Raw genomic sequence first — 19,184 nt, forward strand, 5'->3', positions numbered from 1 at the left:
AATAATATTTTGACCAAATATTAAAAAAAACTAGTATTTGAGAATTTGAAATATTCACTAAATAATGACAATTTATATGGACAAACATTATTTGTTAAACTTTTCTCTAAATATTATTTGGAAAATCTATGGCCATACGGACCCTAAAGTTAAGATGGGCAATTTGGGTGCTCGCTTACTTGGTGCGCTCCGTGCCGTTTATAATTGAGGTGAAGCGTTCAAACATCGTCAAAGAAAATTCAATTTTTTTTTTAAAATTTATATTAAATTATATTTCAAAACTTCATTATTTATTTGGAAAAAATGGGTTTTAATGAAGTATCGGATATAAATAAATTAATTTTTTTCATTGCAACTATACTATTTTATATAATAATTTCATTCGAATGATATTCAATATGTACAAGTGTAGTTGGCACTTGCAAATATTGAAGTCATTGCGAGTGATTTGTATACATTTATTGGAATAAGTTAGTAATATTTTTTACTTCTTCCGATGGCAACTTGTAAGAGTCATAAAATAAAATGGTGCAATGAATAGAGGTAGTAATGATTTTCTGCCAATTTTTGGTAGCTTTTCATCTCATTGATTCTGGTGGTGTCAAAGTGTTACCTGCTCTACTGGTGTGTTGACTGCTTGAATTGTTGCAGAAATTGGTGTTAAACCTATAAAACCAGTGGTCCCTCACTAAGTTACTCATTTGACGTGACATAATTTGATTTGATACGATAATTTTTTCTTTAGAAAAAATACTTTTGAAACTTGTAGAGTAGTCTAAAAAATTATAAGATATTTGTATGATTCTAAATCATTTCATTAATGATTTAAAAGAAATTAAAAAATTAAATAATTTTTAAACATAATAAGATAAACAAACTAACACAATAACTTTTAGCAACATTAAATATTGACACTAATAAAGAGTGCTAAAATTTTTACCGACATTAGTTAAGTGCCATTAGAACCAATATCGCTAAAAACTTTAGGGACATATACAAAGAGTGACAATTGTCGCTAAAAATATATATTTAGTAGTAATTAAAAATTAAATACCGCTTATTTTTGTTGTAGCGGAAAAAAAAGAGAGTGTCGCGTAGCTTTGGGAAATGAAAAAACTATATTTGATTGATACTATTCTGTCACCCTTTCTATGAAATAAATTTTTTACTATTGACCTATCATAATCTTAAAGCAATCTGATTGCAGGATAATGATCTCAGTTCCCAACCTCAAATGTTTTTTTTAATTGTGGTGTTTGGATAGTTAAATTTGTCACCTTTCATGAACAACAAATATTAATTACTTTCCTCCGTTTTATAAATAATGATCTGATTTAATTTAAGATAAAGTTTAAGAATATTAAAAAGACTTTCAATCATATGATTTCAAATTAAAGTAAGGTTATGTACAAAATTATTTTTTAATCTTGTTACCTTAAAATATGTCACGTGAAAGCTGAAATTAAAATCTTACCAAAAAAGAAAAAAGTCACTCTTTTTGAAATAGATTAAAAAAAAAATAAAGTGATTCTTCTTAAAACGAAGAAAATAATATTTTTGCCTTTACTTAGATTTAAACGTGAAAATCTCGTAATTTTCAATTCACTTTATTGATATCTAGATTATATCCTCCTCAAGTACATTTTTTTGACATTGCATTTATCAAACTTAAATTAATAATATATGATAATATTTGTAATTATTTTTCAAGAAATTGAACAACTCTGTTTGTTTTCCCTTGCCTTAAAACAATATAATGCCATGGGCATTATGCATTGACTTATTTAAAGGATAAACATCACTTCTAAAAGTGCGCACTACCTTTAACTTATCATTCAACTATGCTGAACTATAAAAACGTTAGGCACTTAATTTTAAATTTTGTTCAATATATTACTACAAAGTAAAAGAAAAAAAGGACCACAACTCTAATATTGGTCTTACGAAGAATGCTACAACTAAATTAATTTTCCCTTTTTTTAATAACTATGGTTTCTGATAGAGATGCTTATCGAGTGATTTGAATATTTATTCTTAACAATTTAATAAATTAATTTTTATTTTCAAATACATACTAATCCACTAATAAAATACATCAATCCAATATGAATTGATTGATTATTTGACGGAGAAAAAATTTATCCACATCTAATTTGAAAAAACTAATAATTAATAAATCAACAAATTCATTTAACGGTTTGATTATAATGTTAGTTTAAATCACACTAATGCATTTTCATTGATTGACAAAAATGTATGTTACCTCTTATCAATATAATTAAGTAATTTTAAACAATTAAGCCCAGACAAATTTGAGAAATTACGTACTCATGTTATTTTTTTTAATCTTTATAAGATTCAAACTTTAATATTTTCTATTGCATACTTTATTGATTATTTACTAAAAAGAAACATTTTCCCGTTGGATATAAAAAGACATTCTAGAGTAATCTAATTACCTTCTTTTTTATTTTAATCAACGACTTAACAAATAAAAAAAAGCAAAATTGCGTTTGTCTCCACTTGACCCAGCCCCAAAAATTCGACCGTTGAAACCCTTGCTGAACGGTCGTCTTTCTGAATATATATAAATTAATAATTCACTCTCACTTTCTTCTTAATTCAATTGTTCTGTCTCTCTCTTCTCTGCTATTACAATAATAGTTTCATCAATGGAGGAAATTACGGAATTACCAAAATCTGCCATTAATGAGGAAACAGTTGCACCAAAAGCTCCGATGAATGAAGCTGCTGAAAATATTGTTGTTGCTGCAGAACCAAAAACACCGCCATTGAATCGACCAATGATTGTTCTTCCCAATTCTCCAATCAACACCCCTGATCGACTTAAAGTCCCCAAACCATTTAAATATCCTGAGAGGTACGGTAGTTACTTTTTTTTTCTCCTCTGTTTTTAACACTATATATGCACAATTCATCGAGTTATAAATTCAAAATGAATTTAAAAAAGGAATTGGTTTTTTTACAGGTACACAAGTCCAACTGATCAAATGATGTCTCCAGTTTCGAAGAGGCTTTTAATTGGTAGAAGTAGAAAGTCGAGCACATTGTTGCCACCCTCCAAAAATCGACAAGGTTTACAGCTTCAGGAGTCACTTTGAATTGTTGATTTATTGCGACTACTATTATTGGGGGTTTATGCTTATTTTTACATTCATTCATGTAGAAGGGGTAACAGTATTGTTATTTCTATATCTTTCACCAGACTTGACCTACCAAGTCTGGTAGGGATCATGTATAACTTGTTTTCATGTAGATTTCACTTTTATAAATCATTCTGCGAATCACAAAGTTTATTGGAGAATTCGTCTATCATAGCAAACAACCTTTCTGTTAGGATCGAAATAATTAGGTGGGATACGAAAGTAATCAAAGCAAATCACGAAAAACTACGAGGAAGAAGACATACGAGAAATACATGAAAAGACGTAAAAATTTAATTTGATTCGATCAATCAGTGATCGAATTAGGACGGATGGCGTACCTTACTGAGTCCGCAAAGGAAATGTACAATTCACTTTATAACATGAGATTACAAAATATACTAATTTACTCTAAATACACAAAAGTGATAACAAATTAAATTCTTTTCCTAACCAAAACTCTCAAACCCCCAAATCTACATTGTGAAATTACTATGTTTGAAGGAATGAATCTCTATTATAAAGTCCTAAAATTTTCCTACCAGGACAAACCAAATATGAAGATTTTCTATTTTCTTTTAAGAAAAGAAAAACATATTTATGATAAAAAAAACTTATGATAAAGTCCTAAAATTTTCCTACCAGGACAAACCAAATATGAAGATTTTATATTTTCTTTTAAGAAAAGAAAAACATATTTATGATAAAAAAAACTCATGACAAATACCTAATAGCGTCCCTTTACAAGTGCGTGCTTATTATACCTATAAATTCACATCTTGAAGATTATACGGGCTAAATTTTATTGTCATAGTATCTCTTAACAAATGCTTATTACACATAATATGTCATATCTTAAAGATTGTCACGACTTCTTTCACTCGGCCTAAATTTATATTTTCATATCATAATATCTGTTAAGTTTATGCCTGTGCGAGTTCTAAAAAATTTATACAATACAATTCTCAAGGAGAAAAATTAGAGACCAACTTATTTGAAGGACAAAAAACAATTTTATAGAGAAAATTGTGTATAATGACAAATTAATAATTCAAATTAAATATTATAACAAATACTTTTATCTATTTGTGCCCTGTAGCAAACTGTTTGTCAGTCGCCTCTCTCCCTCAGACTCTCGCTCACCACTCTCCCTCTATCGCTCGCTCCTTCTGTCGCTCGCCTCTCTCGCTTTTATACAAACACAAATGTATAGAATGTGTTTGTGTTTGTATAAATCGAGAGAAAATTGTATATATACATATATTTTCGTTCTCTTTTCTCCCTCTCCCATATCTTGCTCGACACTCTCTCAGATATCGCTCGACACCTTCGTCTCTCTCACTTGTACAAACAGAAACGAAATGTATAAATTGCATTTCTGTTTGTATAAAGCGAGAGAAAATTGTATATACACATGCAAAAACATATATCTTCGTCCTATACACTTATAATTATACAATACAAATATTTCCCTACCCAATTTTCTTTCATCTTTCTCTCTTTCTCATTTATACATATACAAATTATACAATTAATCTTTTGTACATAACTGCTTTCTTTTGTATATGTATAGCGAATTATACAATTGATTTCTTTGTATATATATAGCGAATTATACAATTGATTTTTTTGTATATGTATAGCGAATTATACAATTGGTTTCTTTGTATATGTATAGCGAATTATACAACTTTTTTTTATATATGTATTGCGAAATATATATATTTATGTTTGCTATAGAGCGCAATTATGCAAAGTATAACTATAACATACAAATATGATTTTTATGTTTGCTATACGTGAAAGTTACTCAATTTTATATGACCGATGGGGCCTAGGAAAATTTGGGTTACACATGAGCAATTGGCCCAATTGCGGGGAATATCTTTGGAGTAGATAGAAATGGCGCCAATGGTTGGTTTAACGGGAAAACTGATTAGACATCACCGATATCGCCGCTTAGCCTTCCTTTCTGTGGCAATGATTTACCTAAAATAAAACCCTTAAACCGCTATTTTTTTACATTTTTTTTTCCTTTGTTTTTTAATACTTTTTTTCTGAGCCCTAAATCTTTTCTCATTTTGAATTTTCCCATTCAACTTAATCATCCTCTCAAGTAAATTAAAAAAATTGAATTCGTGGAATTATTCTCTCTCTTACCCCCATAATCTTGAGGGGTAAGTAGCTGTATCTTATTATCATTAATTTTTTAAAAATATCTTTGGATTATCATTAGCAAAAACAAGATACAGCTAGTAATCAAGATTTGGCTTTTATGATTGGTGGAATTCGATTAAATTTAGGTAAATTCAATTGTGTTTAATTCATAATCAACATGATCTTCTGTTTTGTTCTTTCTAATTAAAACGCGAAATTCTGATTAAACCGGAATCTCTAAAATGAACTGAACCCTTTATTTTTTTGTTCTTTTTTTTTCTTTTTGGGTTATTGGAATAAAACAGGTTCAATTAGAGCAGAATGTATACCCGAAATCATATAATCGACTTCAACTAGCTTAAAATTGATGTTGTTAAAGAGGATTGTTTAACGAGTCCGAATAACAAGGACGATTAAATTGGTCATGAATCGATGCTATATAATTGTGTTTGCTATCTCCTCCAAAGATTTTTAAAGATAATATAAAAACGTGTAAGCTTTTTGTCATTTTTTCGCAGAATGTGAAAATGACTCTTTTTGATGATTATTCAAAGTTTCTGTTTTAATATCAAGCAATTGTGGTTTATTATGCATTTTATTGATCTGTTCTTGTTCTGCAGGAGAATTATTTACTCGAACAACATTAAGCGCTGTTGATTGAAGAAGAAAATCAAAATGGAAATGGAGAAGTGGAGTAGTGGTAATAATAAGCCTTCAATGCAACAACCTGAGAAGAAACATGACGATACCAAGCCACTTATGAAAGTGAAAACATCCGGTTTAACTCCTTCCTCATCACCTCTTTCGTCTCCTACTTCATCTGAGTCATCACTAGAGCTAAGTAACAGTCGAAAGGATCCTCTTGGAGACGCGGATGCATCTTCATCTTCTCCTGATCATGTTCCTAATCAGACACCACAATGGAGTATGATAAGTGCATCTCCGCGTGGTGAAGAACCTCCACAATTTCCTGATTGTTTCCCTCAGAATCCTGAATGGAATGTAGCCAACCCTGGACCGATGAAGTCACCTCCAACGCATAATAACATGGGTCATCCTCCAGGTTATGATCCTAATCGGATTCCCTCGTCTATATTTTCAAGCAAGCCTAATAGCAGTGGTATGGAATGGAGTACTGCTTCAAATGAATCATTGTTTAGTATTCATATGGGAAACAACAGCTTCTCAAGAGATCAATTCAACATGATGTATCGATCTGGAGAACTTTTAAAACCAGAGGAATGGAGTAATTCTCCGTATAATGCACCTGATGTTAAATCCAATGACAAGAAAAACTTGCCTCCTAACCTTCCTCCTCTTGTCGAAATGGCTACAGATAAAGAGGTAAAGAGGGAAACTAAAATGGAGAGTCCTCGTATGCAAGAAAAGATCATTGAATCGGAGAATCATGAAAATAACATCAAAGTAAAGAAGACATCTAATGTCGATGAAGTTCAACATTCTCCCTCAGCGCTCAACAAGTCAGATGAATTTCTACATTCTGCCTCAACGCTCAACAAGTCAGATGGTAAAGCAGTTTCTCAGTTTGAGGCAAGTTATGCTTCCTCGCCCCGACTCTCCAATGAGAGTGGAAACAGCAGCAGCTCCTTTGCTTTTCCATTGTAAGATCTCCTTTTCACAACTACCATATACAATGCACTATGGTTTTCCTTTCTTTATGTTCTGGTTTGCTTTTCCACTCGTGGGATGACACTGGATGTGCTGTATGCACAAGTTAATCTCTTTCATGATCCATGCGTTTACTTGCTTGATCATTCATGCGTTTACAAGGTATAAGGGTTAACATTCCTCGTTTTCTGAATAGATATAAAAAAAAGTGTCGATCAGAGAAGCAAAATATCAAATAACACAAGCTAGTAGTTTTAGTATCTATCTTCTTTTTTTACTCGGGTGAAATCTGTTCTGCTAGTAGTTTGTTCCATGCATGATTACACTTGGATTGTTTATAATCGCTTTTGGTTTGTTGCAGACTACTAAACGATGCTGGGAAAACTGGCTCACTCAAAGCTCCCTCTGCGAAAATGGAGAGACCTCAACCTCAACCTCAGCCTCAGCATCAGCCGCAGCCACAAACACAACCACAACCACAACCACAACCCAAGTATGAACCAGATTCAGAACCAGAAATGCAGCCACAATCACCGCAACAATCACAGTCATACACGAAGTCAGAGTCAAAACAAGCAGAGTCACTGCCTAAACTGGGAGGGACTAGTTGGTTTTCTTGTTTCTCTTGCTGGCCTCGATGTTGTTAACATAGGCTTCATCCTTGTCCATTGTATGTATGTACACAAGAAATACTAATTCATTTGGTCTTTTTGATCAAGGACGACTCCTAGAAGTTAGAACGCATGTCTTCGTCATAAATTGTAAATTTTCTTTTGCCATGTGAAATACATGAGAGGGCATACGGTGTTACATATATTACCCGGGTGAATAACATTAACGAAAATAGTCCTCAAACAAGTTTAGTACAAACAACTTACAGAAACACCTTAACCCAGTAGTTTATGCAGGATGATAGCTGAAAACAGATACCATCCAACAGACAGGATCACCCCCAACAAACTACTAACAAGTATAAAAATGAGACAGAAATAGAGAAAGAGGAGGCATGATATGAAAACAAATGCAAGTGCCTGCCAATTAAAGCTACATATAATCTTATGTGCAGAAGTGATTTATAGTCATAAGTTCCAAGAAACAAAAAGAATATGTTCTAAACCACTATTCAATATTTATATTCTGGCTATCAGAACAGTGACTACAAAATATTCCTGTCAACCTGCAACCCAAAACCTTTGTGCTTCTGGCCAGTTCTCAGCTCACCAAGGTAACCGAAATACAATCTGCATATTCCTGGATGCTCCAAATCCAAGTAATGCGAAAGCAGTAGTAGACTTTCTGATGCAAACAAAATTTCCAGCGAAAAGGAAATTTTAAGATAAAGAAATTGAAGATAGCAGCAACGATGCTGCTGTAATGAAAGATTACGAGATCCATCAGCATAGCAAGGTTGATAGAAGCATGATAACAATCACATCCCTTTAGCTGCACACTTTATCAGCTGCAAGTATCTTGAAAAGAGGTCCACAAAAGTAAAAAAGATCTCGCTCCTATGCCGTCATCAAGTAAGCACTGAACATACCATCTTATACAAAATTGAGCTTCTTTTAAAATCTGTAACTCCAAGATATCGAATCCATTTCTGAAAACATGTCACGGCTATGACATGCTAAAATACCAAAAGAGATCTCTCGGCTAAATGCATGTTCTGGTATCCTTGTCATTATTAGTTTCTGGAAGAGTAATAGTAATCTGATGCCAATCAGAGCGAGTTTTAATCCAACGCTTCAGAGTGATAATCATATTCAGGATTTGAAGTACTTCACCCAATGTAAGGTTTTTAAGGCATGCATTTCTAAGAATCAAAGCAGCTTCATACCTGGAAGGCAGACAGAACATGAGAAAAAAACACAGAATATCATTAAAAAACATGCAGCACAAATTGTTTACCTGCATTCAGATGCTGCTATTGCTGAACGTCCAACAGTTGAACAAAGAAATTTCTCAATCACGTTCCAAGTTGCATTGTGATATTGGTTAGGATCGCCACCAAGTGGATTCTCACATTTCCAAATCCTCTCATTTCTACCAACATATAGTTCAATATCAGCTTGTTTTAACTTTACTATCATCTGTTGCTCTAGTGCAGCATTTAATGCTACTGTGACATCAATATGACGATATTTAGGGTTACCATAACGTAGACAATAACCAATGTTTTGTTTGGTAGGCTCAATCTTCTCGAGCTTCAAACTGTTCAACGAAAGAAGGATGACCCCTATAAGACCTTGAATGAGTTCAGGCAGCTGGAGATCCAAATCTGAATTACCAGAGACAGATTTAGAAGCACCCGATGAGGATGGAAGGAAGGAAAACTCAGGACGTACATCACCCTTGTTCATAGAACCACATAAATCACCCCTACCTGCAATACAATTACCACCATTAGTTGTCACAAGAAAATTATATGGCTTAGTAAACTTCAGCTTCGGTCACAATACTTCCCAATTTTGTCAATCCAAAATTAGGAGTGTAATACAAGTTTATGGGTCTATCAGACAAATTATGCATGCCAGGATTAGGATGATGTACAAATGGTGTAGAAAAATCAGCAGAACCTTCAGGTCGTTGTAGCGGAGGTTGCAAATTCTTCTGGCGGAAGTTCAATTTCTTCACAAAGTTATCTCGAACAAGAGGAGGCTGAGATTGAGTACGCTGCGCAGGCTTGTTTTCTATGAATTTACTGTTATGGTTCTCTGAACTATCAGACTTCGCGAAAAATTTATGTGGTGCAAACTGCACTGGTGCAACAGCTGGTGCGTGTGGGCGATAACTGCTACTAGTTTCTTCAATTCTAGCTGGCATACTTGACCTGCCGGTCATAGTCAGTTGATTCGAGTTCTTTGGTACGTAAATAACTTTAGTTTTAGTATTAGCATTAGCATTGGTAGTGGTATTGGTATTGGCATTGGCATTGGCATTGCTATTGGTATTGATATTGATATTGGCATTGGCACTGGTATTGATATTGGCGTTGGCTTTGGCTTTGGCGTTGGCGTTGGAGTTGGCATTGGCATTATTGGCGTTGGTATTGATATCGGTATTGGCATAAGAATAAGCAGGTTGGTTTGCTGATATAGGTTCATAAACTGGAGTCGGTATAGATTCTTGATGTAATGTGTAGTACCAAAAGTAAGTTCTCGTGGAGATTCTCCAGCAGCAAGGCTTATCCATTGCCACACATTTGTGGCAGCAGCAGCAAGAGCAGGAGAAGCCTTAAAAGGTTGCGCTAGAAGAATATTATATCTCCTCATCCGTAACTGATGAATGGCATTGGAGAAATCCCTGTCTCCTGAAATGAGCAAATAATTGGCAGGTGCAGGATTGTCCACTGCCCAAAATAGCATATCCACCAATATTTTCTTATCACTAGCATCCTTAGCCCCTGTAAATCAAACAAATTAAATGCATGAATTTAATTAGTAAAAGATAAATAAGAGTTATTAATAGGTTCATGAATATTATATCTTCCAAAAACCTAAAACATAAAAACTATATGAAGAAGGAATTAAAAGTTGATATTCATTTATTTTGGAAACCAAGAACTCTTATGGGATGAACTGTTTCAAAATTAATTCGAATAATGAATGATGTCACCAACAATTACCAATTGCCAATCCCAAGCAAGATTAAGCTGTTAGGCTAGCTATTAAATTTCTAATAAACCCCCATTGCTCAAGAAAATCACTTTCAACAAAGGTTTCAAAGAAAAACAAGATTAAACGGTTAGGGCCAGCTATTAAATTTCTAAGAGGAGGGGGGAGAAACCTTTGAAAACCCTCTCTATACTCGAGAAAATTATTTTGAACAATGAAAAACAAGATTAAAACGTAAAAGGAAATAGAAGAAGGTTTGTTAGTGTACCGGCCGGGACGTGATTGAGACTGATTCCAGTACTAGAAAGGGCTCGTTGAATGTACGAGGGAATACGATTAGTGTCTCCATAGGCGGAAATAGCGACTGGTCCATTATAGTTCATCTTCATCAATGCAGCGTTTATATTCGGAGCAATTGCATGTGCGTCGCATCCCCTGGGCACCTGACAATTCTCTATATCCCACCACACCGATGTTTTCGCCGCCTGGTACTGCGGTTCCGCCGCTTTTCCGCCTTCAATTCGTCTCCGGCCATCGACTATAACGCCCGCGAGGGTTCTCTCTCACTCTGCTGCCATTAACCTGATTTTTAACAACAAAAAACTTTTCAGTATCACTTGGCACTTGGCACTTGCACAATTTGAACTTTCTCGGACTCCGCGCTTTTTAACTTATTGAAAACACTTTAAAAAACAAAGCACTATTAATTTTCTTTCTTATTTAATTTCTCTTTGGAAAATTCTATTAAATAGATTTCCATTTTTCACCATTTCTCTACGGGAAAATCTATTAAATTTGTTTCTTTTTTTTTTCCTCCTTGAACTAACTTGCAATTATATTTATGTTTTCACAATTAATTGTTGAATATTTAGCTTAGAATTTGTTTCTAAATTATGTCACATGCAATCTAAATAATTCAAATGTTGTTAATCCCATATAAGATGGACGAAGAAATAATGGGTCAAGAAAATGACCAAACAGATAATCAAATTGAAGTATTTGTTAACAAAGAAATCTTATTGAGTTGCTCGGAAGACTTAATGAACAATGAAAATTTATAGAAAAACTTGTGTAGAGTCATGTGTAATCAAGTGAATTTCGAGACAAGAAAGTAAGCAGCCTCCACCTCTAATCCTAATACTGGTTAGGATCACTGTTTTAAAGGTAGGGCGTGAGACGAGGCGAGGCGTTTTACACAGTGCGGGACGATGAGTAAGTCTCATTGATCTACGGGCGTAGTCTCATGTATATTTAATTTTATAGTTTTACTACTAATAAAATAAGCAAAAGTAAAACTTTCAATGATTTATGATTCTCATGTATATTTAATTTTATAGTTTTATTACTAATAAAATAAGCAATAGTAAAACTTTCAATAATTTATGATTTTTATTTGAGATAAGTATTAATAATCAATAATGAAGAAAAAAGTATTATACTTATTATTTGAGAAATATCATTACAATAATAGTAAAAATATGATTTAAAGCAAAAAAAATTGAAAACGCTCGGACATACGTTTTTACGCTCAGGACTTACGTTTTTATGTTCAGGGCTTACGCTTCAAATTTTAGGATTTATGCCTTATGAATCTACGTTTTTATCTTACGTCCCCGAACATTTTTGATATGTCCCGTCCCGAGACTCATCCCAAAACGTTTTTGAAAACACTTGTTAGGATTGTTACCAAATTGGATTTTCACTATTCCAAATCCTCTTATATCTACCAACATAATAAGCTCAAAATCAACTTGTACTAACTTAATATCTTGTTTTGTTCAAGTGCAGAAATTGAAATTTTGTGGGTCTTTACAACATGTGTTCAATTGTGTGTTTCGTTTCAATTAGAATTCTCGAAGATTATTCAACTTTAAATCCTAATTTATGTCTATCTAAAGTATAATAAATTCCCCTAAAAGACATCTCAAATATTTTGGAAATTGATAGAATAATCATATAAACGTCAAATCTAAATTATCCTAGTTCAAAAAATAAGCTACTAATGGATAAATCTTAAGAGAACTATTATTAATAAAATATTCACATTTCTTCAGATTTTATTTGTGTGATTGATTTACTTTCCATATGTTTTGAATTTGTTGCAAACCGCAACTATTTTTTGAATCTAAAATTAGGCGCCTAGTACAAGTTAATAGGGCTATCAAATAAATTACCCATGCATTAGGATGAATTCAGGGGTGGCTCGATGGTGTTAAAAAAAAGACATGTGTCTTAGGCCCCCAAATTTAAGGGGTCTCATTTTTAATAATAATAAGTTATAAGTTATTTTTTTTTAACAAATATTGAATACTATTTGTAGAAAAAATAACTTTTCTTGAAAATGAAGAATTATTAGAAGAAATTTGACATATTTAGAGTACTATATCTCATGAAAAATAATTTAAAATAAGAATGGTTATATTATCAATTGAAAACTATAATATGAAAGTAATTAACAATTCAAGTTTAATGCCCGTTTGATTTTTGATTTAGGCCACTAATTAATATGCTTGAGCTGCTCAGGAGGATGATGTGTAGAAAAATCAGCTTGAAGCGGAGGTTGCATATTGTTGTGGTGAGAGTTCAATTTCACGAAGTTATCTCTACACCGAGTAGGATTACGTTCAATGAATTTACTGTTGTGGTTGTCTGAACTATCAGACTTTGCGAAAAATCATGTGATGTAAACTAAATTGGTGAGTGTGGGCAATAGGTGTTACTAGTTTCTTTAATGCCAGTCATATTTTTAGTTGATTTGAGTTGTTAGGTACGTAAATAGCTTCAGTTTTAGTATCAAAATAGCATCCAGGGTTAGATAAGCTTTGGTCCCGGAAGCATGAGCATTGATATTTGGCATTTGCATGGGCATTGGAAAAAGCAGGTAGGTTCGCTGATATACGTTGCAGAAATTGGAGTAAGTATAGATGCTTGACACTAATGTGTTGGTACCAAAAGCAAGTTCTCGTGGAGATCTAGATGCATAATTAAGCAACCATTCAAGCTCAAATTATGTTAAAACGAATAACTGTTGATTAGCTCTTCTTCCTTTTATTAGGTAACTTTTTACTAGAATGATTTTCATATTTGATAACTGGGGCTTCCAAAGGAATAAAAGAAGCATGGATCATCAAATGCAGATGTTCCTTTTGGGGAGAACTGAAAAAAATAAAATGAATAAAGAATTAAGAACAAAAAATGCAAATGCAAATTCTGAAATCGAAACTTGAAAGTCATTAGATCAGACCTTAGTTATTCGATCAGAAACACTATCTACAGGAAGTTGAACATCCTTGATCCTCAAGTAGTTATACTGATACATCACAACACTTCATAATGCTACACAAAAACAGATATATATTATTTTTTTGACGTTGCAGGGATGGATACAATTTCCCCTATACATTCTTGAAGATCTTAGATCAAATGTACATACAAAACATACATAAGAAGTCTAAAAAAGTAAAAAAAAATCTCGCTACTATATATGCCGTCATCAAGTTGGCACAGAATGTACTGTCTTATATGAAATTGAGCTTCATTTAAAAGCCGTAATTCCAAGATATCTGATCCATATAAAATACTAAACGACATCTCTTCATCTAGCTACTTGTTCTGGTATCCTTATCCATATTAGTTTCTGTAAGAGTGATAGTAATTGGTTGCCACTCAAAGTGAGTTTTGATCCAACCCTTCAAGTCATTGAAGTGGGGATTGCAAGTTGTCCTGGCGAGAGTTCAGTTTCACAAAGTTATCTGGAACAAGAGGAGGTTGGGATTGAGTACGCTGAGCAGACTTTGTGAAAAAGAGATGTGGTACAAACAGCACTGGTGCAACAGCTGGTGCGAGTGGGCTATAGCTGCTACTAGTTTCTTCAACTTTAGTTGGCGTACCTGACATGCTGGTCGTAGTCAGTTGATCCAAGTTCTTAGGTATGTCAATAGCTTTAGTTTTTGTATCAGAATAGCATCCAGGATTGGATAAACTTTGGGTCCCGGAAGCAGTAGCATTGATATTGGTATTGGCATGGGCATCGGAAAAAGCAGGTTGGTTCGCTGATATAGGTCTAGAAATTGGACGTAATGTTTTGGTACTAAAAGCAAATTCTGGTGGAGATCTTCCAGCAGCAAGGCTTGTCCATTGCCATACATTTGTGGCAGCAACAGCAAGAGCAGGAGAAGCATAAACAGGTTGTGCTAGAAGAATATTATATTTCCTCATCCGCAGCTGATGAATGGCATTGGAGAAATCTCCATCTCCTGAAATGAGCAAATAATTGGCAGGTGCAGGATTGTCCACTGCCCATAATAGCATATCCGCCAATATCATCTTATCACTCGCATCCTTAATCACTGTAATTCATCAAAACAAAATTAAGTTGTTAGGGCTACATACTACTCGATTTAAACTAATCTCAATTTAAAAGACGGATTGTTCCTATATATATACCGGCTGGGACGTGATTGAGACGGATTCCTGTAGTGGAAAGGGCTCCTTGAATGGACGAAGGAATGCCATTGGTATCACCATAGGCGTAAATGGTGACTTGTCCATGATAGTTCATTTTCTTCAGTGCCACGTTTATATTCTGAGCGATTGCATCGGCATCACATCCCCTGGGCACCTGACAATTTTCTATATCCCACCACACCGACGTTTTTGCTGCTGCGTACGGTGACTCCGCCGCTGTTCCGCAGGGAAAAATCGGCTTCAATCTGTCTCCGGCCATCACAGCTGGGACTTGCAGAGGCTGAATTTGAACTACTTCCGCTATCACTTTTTTGACCTGCGAATAACGAGGGGAAAATATTTATTTTACTAAGTTGAATGGTAATGTCAAGAGCGGACATTTATATACACTCTCACTATTTCTCTTTTGGTAAATCTATTGAATGATTTCAATAGAATTCCTTTTTTCCCCTCTCTCTTTCGGAAATATACTACTAAAATCAATTTCTTTTTTTCCATTTCTGCTTGAGAAATCTAGTAAATCAGTTCCTTTTTTTTTTTTTGACTAGTTTGAATTGACTTGAAATTAGATTTATTTTCATGAATAACTATGGAATGTTTATATCAAAATTTATTTATTTGTTGACCACTTAAAATTATATAGGGATAATGCTTAACTATCCCATACGTAAATTTGACTAGAATTCTATTACTCTCTAAATAAATTTAAAATAAAATAAATACCACACAAACTGAAATGTAATCGAAAGTGCACACTCTCTTGAAAGACAAGTGATGTGGACACAAATTGGACACATGCCATTTTTTTTATTGGTATCTTCATAATTAGTTAGTACAAATATTTATTAATAACAAAACTTATATATATATATATATATATATATGTATATAAATATATATATATATATTTAATTAATTTATTTATTTCTATGTAAAATATTTTTTAAAATTTTTCACCGTAATTTTTTTAATTAATTAATTATCTTTTCACTTTTAATTATTTTTTATAAATTATGTGTATTTTGTAAAAAATAATTTTTATAGTTTCCTTTTAATTTTAATGTTTTAATATTTTTATGTTTTATGATTTTCTTCACTTATTTGGTATCCGTTCAAAATTAACTTATTTTAAATACAGGACATTTGAAATCAAATCAAAACGAAAGATGAAGAAAATAAACTCAATAGAAGAATAAAAGGGAAAAAATAATGAATGTAAGTAAAAAAAATAGTTTCAATATAAGGTAAAAAAATGTGTATTAACTTAGTTTAAATACAAGATAAATAAATTATGTTTTAAAAATTATTTTTTTAAAACAAATAATTTGTAAGTAAAAAACAATATTTACACACATGTTGTGCGAGTGTGTACAAATACAACTAGCATGGGTGGTTGGAGGTGCCACATCAGTACAGAAGGTGTCACAAAAATACGAAAAAAATAAATTGGAAGTAATAGAATCTTAACTAAATTTTAATGTGTCTCTCAAATTTTGATCATAGTCTGAGATACTTGTGTCTTAACCCAATTATATAATAATCAAGTCACTTGCAAAGTTATAATTCAAATATAGTTAATGCTTGATAAGGCAAATGTAGAAATAATGGTATTAGGAAAATATGAATAGATGGTCAAATCGAGAATAAAATTTTTTTATTGAGTGCTCGAAACACTTGATGAACGGTGAAAATAACTAACAGAAAATATGTGTAGAGTAGTTGTAATTAAGTGAATTTTGAGACAAGAAGAAGTTATTCAGATGGTAAGCATTCTTCACTTTCAATGATAAGTTTATAAATTAAAATAATTAAGAAAACAAAAATAATGGGAGCTCCTAAAAAGGATTAAAAATAAATATTTTAAAAAATCTGTTGGATTTTTGATATTTACATTAGTGGGCAGGTTGAGGAATTTATAAGACAAGAAGTTAGATAACTGTTTTCATAATCCTCACATGTTTCAATCTCTATATTGAGAAAAACCGCACACATTAATGGGATTCAATGAAACTCTGAGTATCTTAAATCTAGCTGTTGTTTGAGTTATGTACACATATACGACACATCGTTCAATACACGAAATATAGAATGAGAACTCACACTCTCTTCTTCTAACTCACTAAATCTTCTAAAACTACACGTTCTCACCAATGTTGGGCTCCAAATGTCCAGCCCTGGGCCTAAGGTGGGGCATTGAAGAATGAAAAAGAGTCTCACATTGATGGTTAATAAGATATATGATCTCTTTATAAGGCTTGATTAATTCTCCTCTCTTTGAGCTAACTTTTAGGATGTGTGTTAGGCGTAAGATCTAATTTCACATCTGAAGTATCAGATGTCACGAAAAATTGATGTGGTGCAAAGTAAATTGGTGCAAAAGTTGGTGCGCGTGGGCAATATAGCTGCTACTTGTTTCTTCAATTCTACTGTTGTGCTTCTGAGAACTATCAGACTTTGTGAAAAAGAGTTGTGGAATAAACTGCACTGGTGCGCAAGGACAATAGCTGGCGTACTTGACATGCTGGTCATAGTCAGTTGATTCAAGTTCCTAGGCATGTAAATGGATTTAGTTTTTGTATCAAAATAGCCTCCAGGATTATATAAATTAATTTTGGACCCCAGAAGCATTAGCATTGGCATTGGAATAAGCAGGTTGGTTTGCTGCAGGAATAGGTTAAAAAATTGGAGTCCATACAGATTCTTGATGTAATGTGTTGGTATTACGAGAAGCAAGTTCTCATGTAGATTTTCCAGCAGCAAGGGTTGTCCATTGCCAGACATTCGTTGCAGCAGCAGCAAGAGCAGGAGAAGCATTATTAAAAGGTTGTGCTAGAAGAATGTTATATCTCCTCATTCGTAACTGATGAAGGGCATGCGAGAAGTCTGTGCTTCCTGAAATGAGCAAATAATTTGCAGGTGCAGGATTGTTCACTGCCCAAAATAGCATATCCACTAAAATTTTCTTATTCCTGGCATCCTTTAACCCCTGTAATTCATCAAACAAAATTAAATAAATAAATTTATAAGAAGAGAGTGGGGTGTATGCAGACCTTAACCTGTTTATAACCGTGTAAAAACTTTAAATGGTGGAGAGACTATTTTTGATAGACCTCTTGGTAAAAGAAATCATTTTCAACAAAAGTTTTGAAAGAAAAGCAAGATGAAAACATTAAAATTATAAAGGATCTTTCTCATGTGCACAACAAATGTATTAGAACATCTGGTGTTAGACACACTTAGTAGCTTAGTCGTATTAGGATCAGTAGTTTAGTCGTATTAGGATTGCATTACTAATTCAGCCGTTATTCTTTATTTAGATTACTTTAGTTCAATTCGTTAAGGAGTCTTATTGTATCTTTATTTAATACATTGTTGTCTTCATTAATAAACATACTCTTTTCAGCACACATTCAGTCTTTATATGGTATCAGGGTCAATTTTTTTTCTCCTTCTCACACTGATCAGCAACAATGACCAATCACCATGGTAACAACAATGGCAACAATCCCAGAGTTGTCAATGCTGATAACACGACACACACCAATATTATCATTCAATTCAATACTGAATCCCAATTACCCATCAAATTAAGCAGAATAGAAGAAGGTTAGTTTCTGTACATGCCGGGACGTGATTGAGAGCTATTCCAGTACTAGAGAGGGCAGGTTAACGTGGTTTGGTCAATCGACCTATATCCACAAAGGAGATGAGCAATCCACTATAAATATGAGAGTACAAAATACAGAGACAAACAACCTCAACCAAATTCACTCAGAATACATGGGAGGTTCACACAAGTGATAACGTATCAAGCTTGTAACCCACAAATTCTCCCCCTAACCAAAACTCTCAAAGTCCTTAAGACTACATTGTGAATGCGGATTAAGTTAGAAGGTACATGTCTCTATTTATAGAGTACTAAACCTTTTCCTACCAGAAAAAGGATTAGTCAACCAAAATCTTTTTCTAAAAGGAAAACCTATTTATGGTAAGAAATCAGGACAAATAAAACCTAACAAGTAGGTTATCAATCAAACTATAATCTTAATATTAGTAGCTAAAGTTGATGTGTTGAATGTTAATCTTCCAATTGTGTTAGAGCCATTGAAGCAGAATAAGGAGAAAAATGAATGAAACGGTGAAAAAAGGAATA

The 19,184-nt window shown here is 33.2% G+C and overlaps 3 protein-coding genes and 2 pseudogenes across 3 annotated transcripts; 2 read left to right on the top strand and 3 right to left on the bottom strand.

The window, feature by feature from the left end:
* The first annotated feature begins 2,620 nt into the window (after nt 1-2,620).
* On the top strand, nt 2,621-3,325 carry LOC107009718. The gene is made up of 2 exons (XM_015209074.2): nt 2,621-2,881; nt 2,990-3,325. The coding sequence occupies exons 1-2, from the start codon at nt 2,673-2,675 to the stop codon at nt 3,120-3,122; spliced, it is 342 nt and encodes a 113-aa protein (XP_015064560.1). The 5' UTR covers nt 2,621-2,672; the 3' UTR covers nt 3,123-3,325.
* Nucleotides 3,326-5,212: 1,887 nt separating this feature from the next.
* On the top strand, nt 5,213-7,766 carry LOC107009698 (uncharacterized protein DDB_G0292186). The gene is made up of 3 exons (XM_015209046.2): nt 5,213-5,467; nt 5,942-6,943; nt 7,312-7,766. The coding sequence occupies exons 2-3, from the start codon at nt 5,997-5,999 to the stop codon at nt 7,595-7,597; spliced, it is 1,233 nt and encodes a 410-aa protein (XP_015064532.1). The 5' UTR covers nt 5,213-5,467; nt 5,942-5,996; the 3' UTR covers nt 7,598-7,766.
* Nucleotides 7,767-7,940: 174 nt separating this feature from the next.
* Nucleotides 7,941-13,883, bottom strand: LOC107010175 (annotated as a pseudogene).
* Nucleotides 13,884-14,260: 377 nt separating this feature from the next.
* On the bottom strand, nt 14,261-15,290 carry LOC114073863 (meiosis regulator and mRNA stability factor 1-like). Its single transcript, XM_027914225.1, has 2 exons — nt 15,011-15,290; nt 14,261-14,913 (listed from the first exon to the last, which is right to left on the bottom strand). The coding sequence occupies exons 1-2, from the start codon at nt 15,288-15,290 to the stop codon at nt 14,261-14,263; spliced, it is 933 nt and encodes a 310-aa protein (XP_027770026.1).
* A 2,020-nt stretch (nt 15,291-17,310) lies between these two features.
* Nucleotides 17,311-18,697, bottom strand: LOC107010176 (annotated as a pseudogene).
* Between the last annotated feature and the right edge of the window lie 487 nt (nt 18,698-19,184).

The sequence above is a fragment of the Solanum pennellii genome, chromosome 2 (assembly GCF_001406875.1).
Source record: "Solanum pennellii chromosome 2, SPENNV200".
NCBI lineage: Eukaryota > Viridiplantae > Streptophyta > Magnoliopsida > Solanales > Solanaceae > Solanum > Solanum pennellii.

What these genes read in the sequence shown, in the direction of transcription:
- LOC107009718 (XM_015209074.2), top strand. Translation starts at nt 2,673, where the DNA reads ATGGAGGAAATTACGGAATTACCAAAATCTGCCATTAATGAGGAAACA. An exon ending in CCATTTAAATATCCTGAGAG is followed by an intron (nt 2,882 to 2,989) that starts GTACGGTAGTTA and finishes GTTTTTTTACAG; the next exon opens with GTACACAAGTCCAACTGATC.
- LOC107009698 (XM_015209046.2), top strand. Translation starts at nt 5,997, where the DNA reads ATGGAAATGGAGAAGTGGAGTAGTGGTAATAATAAGCCTTCAATGCAA. An exon ending in AGCTCCTTTGCTTTTCCATT is followed by an intron (nt 6,944 to 7,311) that starts GTAAGATCTCCT and finishes GGTTTGTTGCAG; the next exon opens with ACTACTAAACGATGCTGGGA.
- LOC114073863 (XM_027914225.1), bottom strand. Translation starts at nt 15,290, where the DNA reads ATGGCCGGAGACAGATTGAAGCCGATTTTTCCCTGCGGAACAGCGGCG. An exon ending in TCTCAATCACGTCCCAGCCG is followed by an intron (nt 14,914 to 15,010) that starts GTATATATATAG and finishes GATGAATTACAG; the next exon opens with TGATTAAGGATGCGAGTGAT.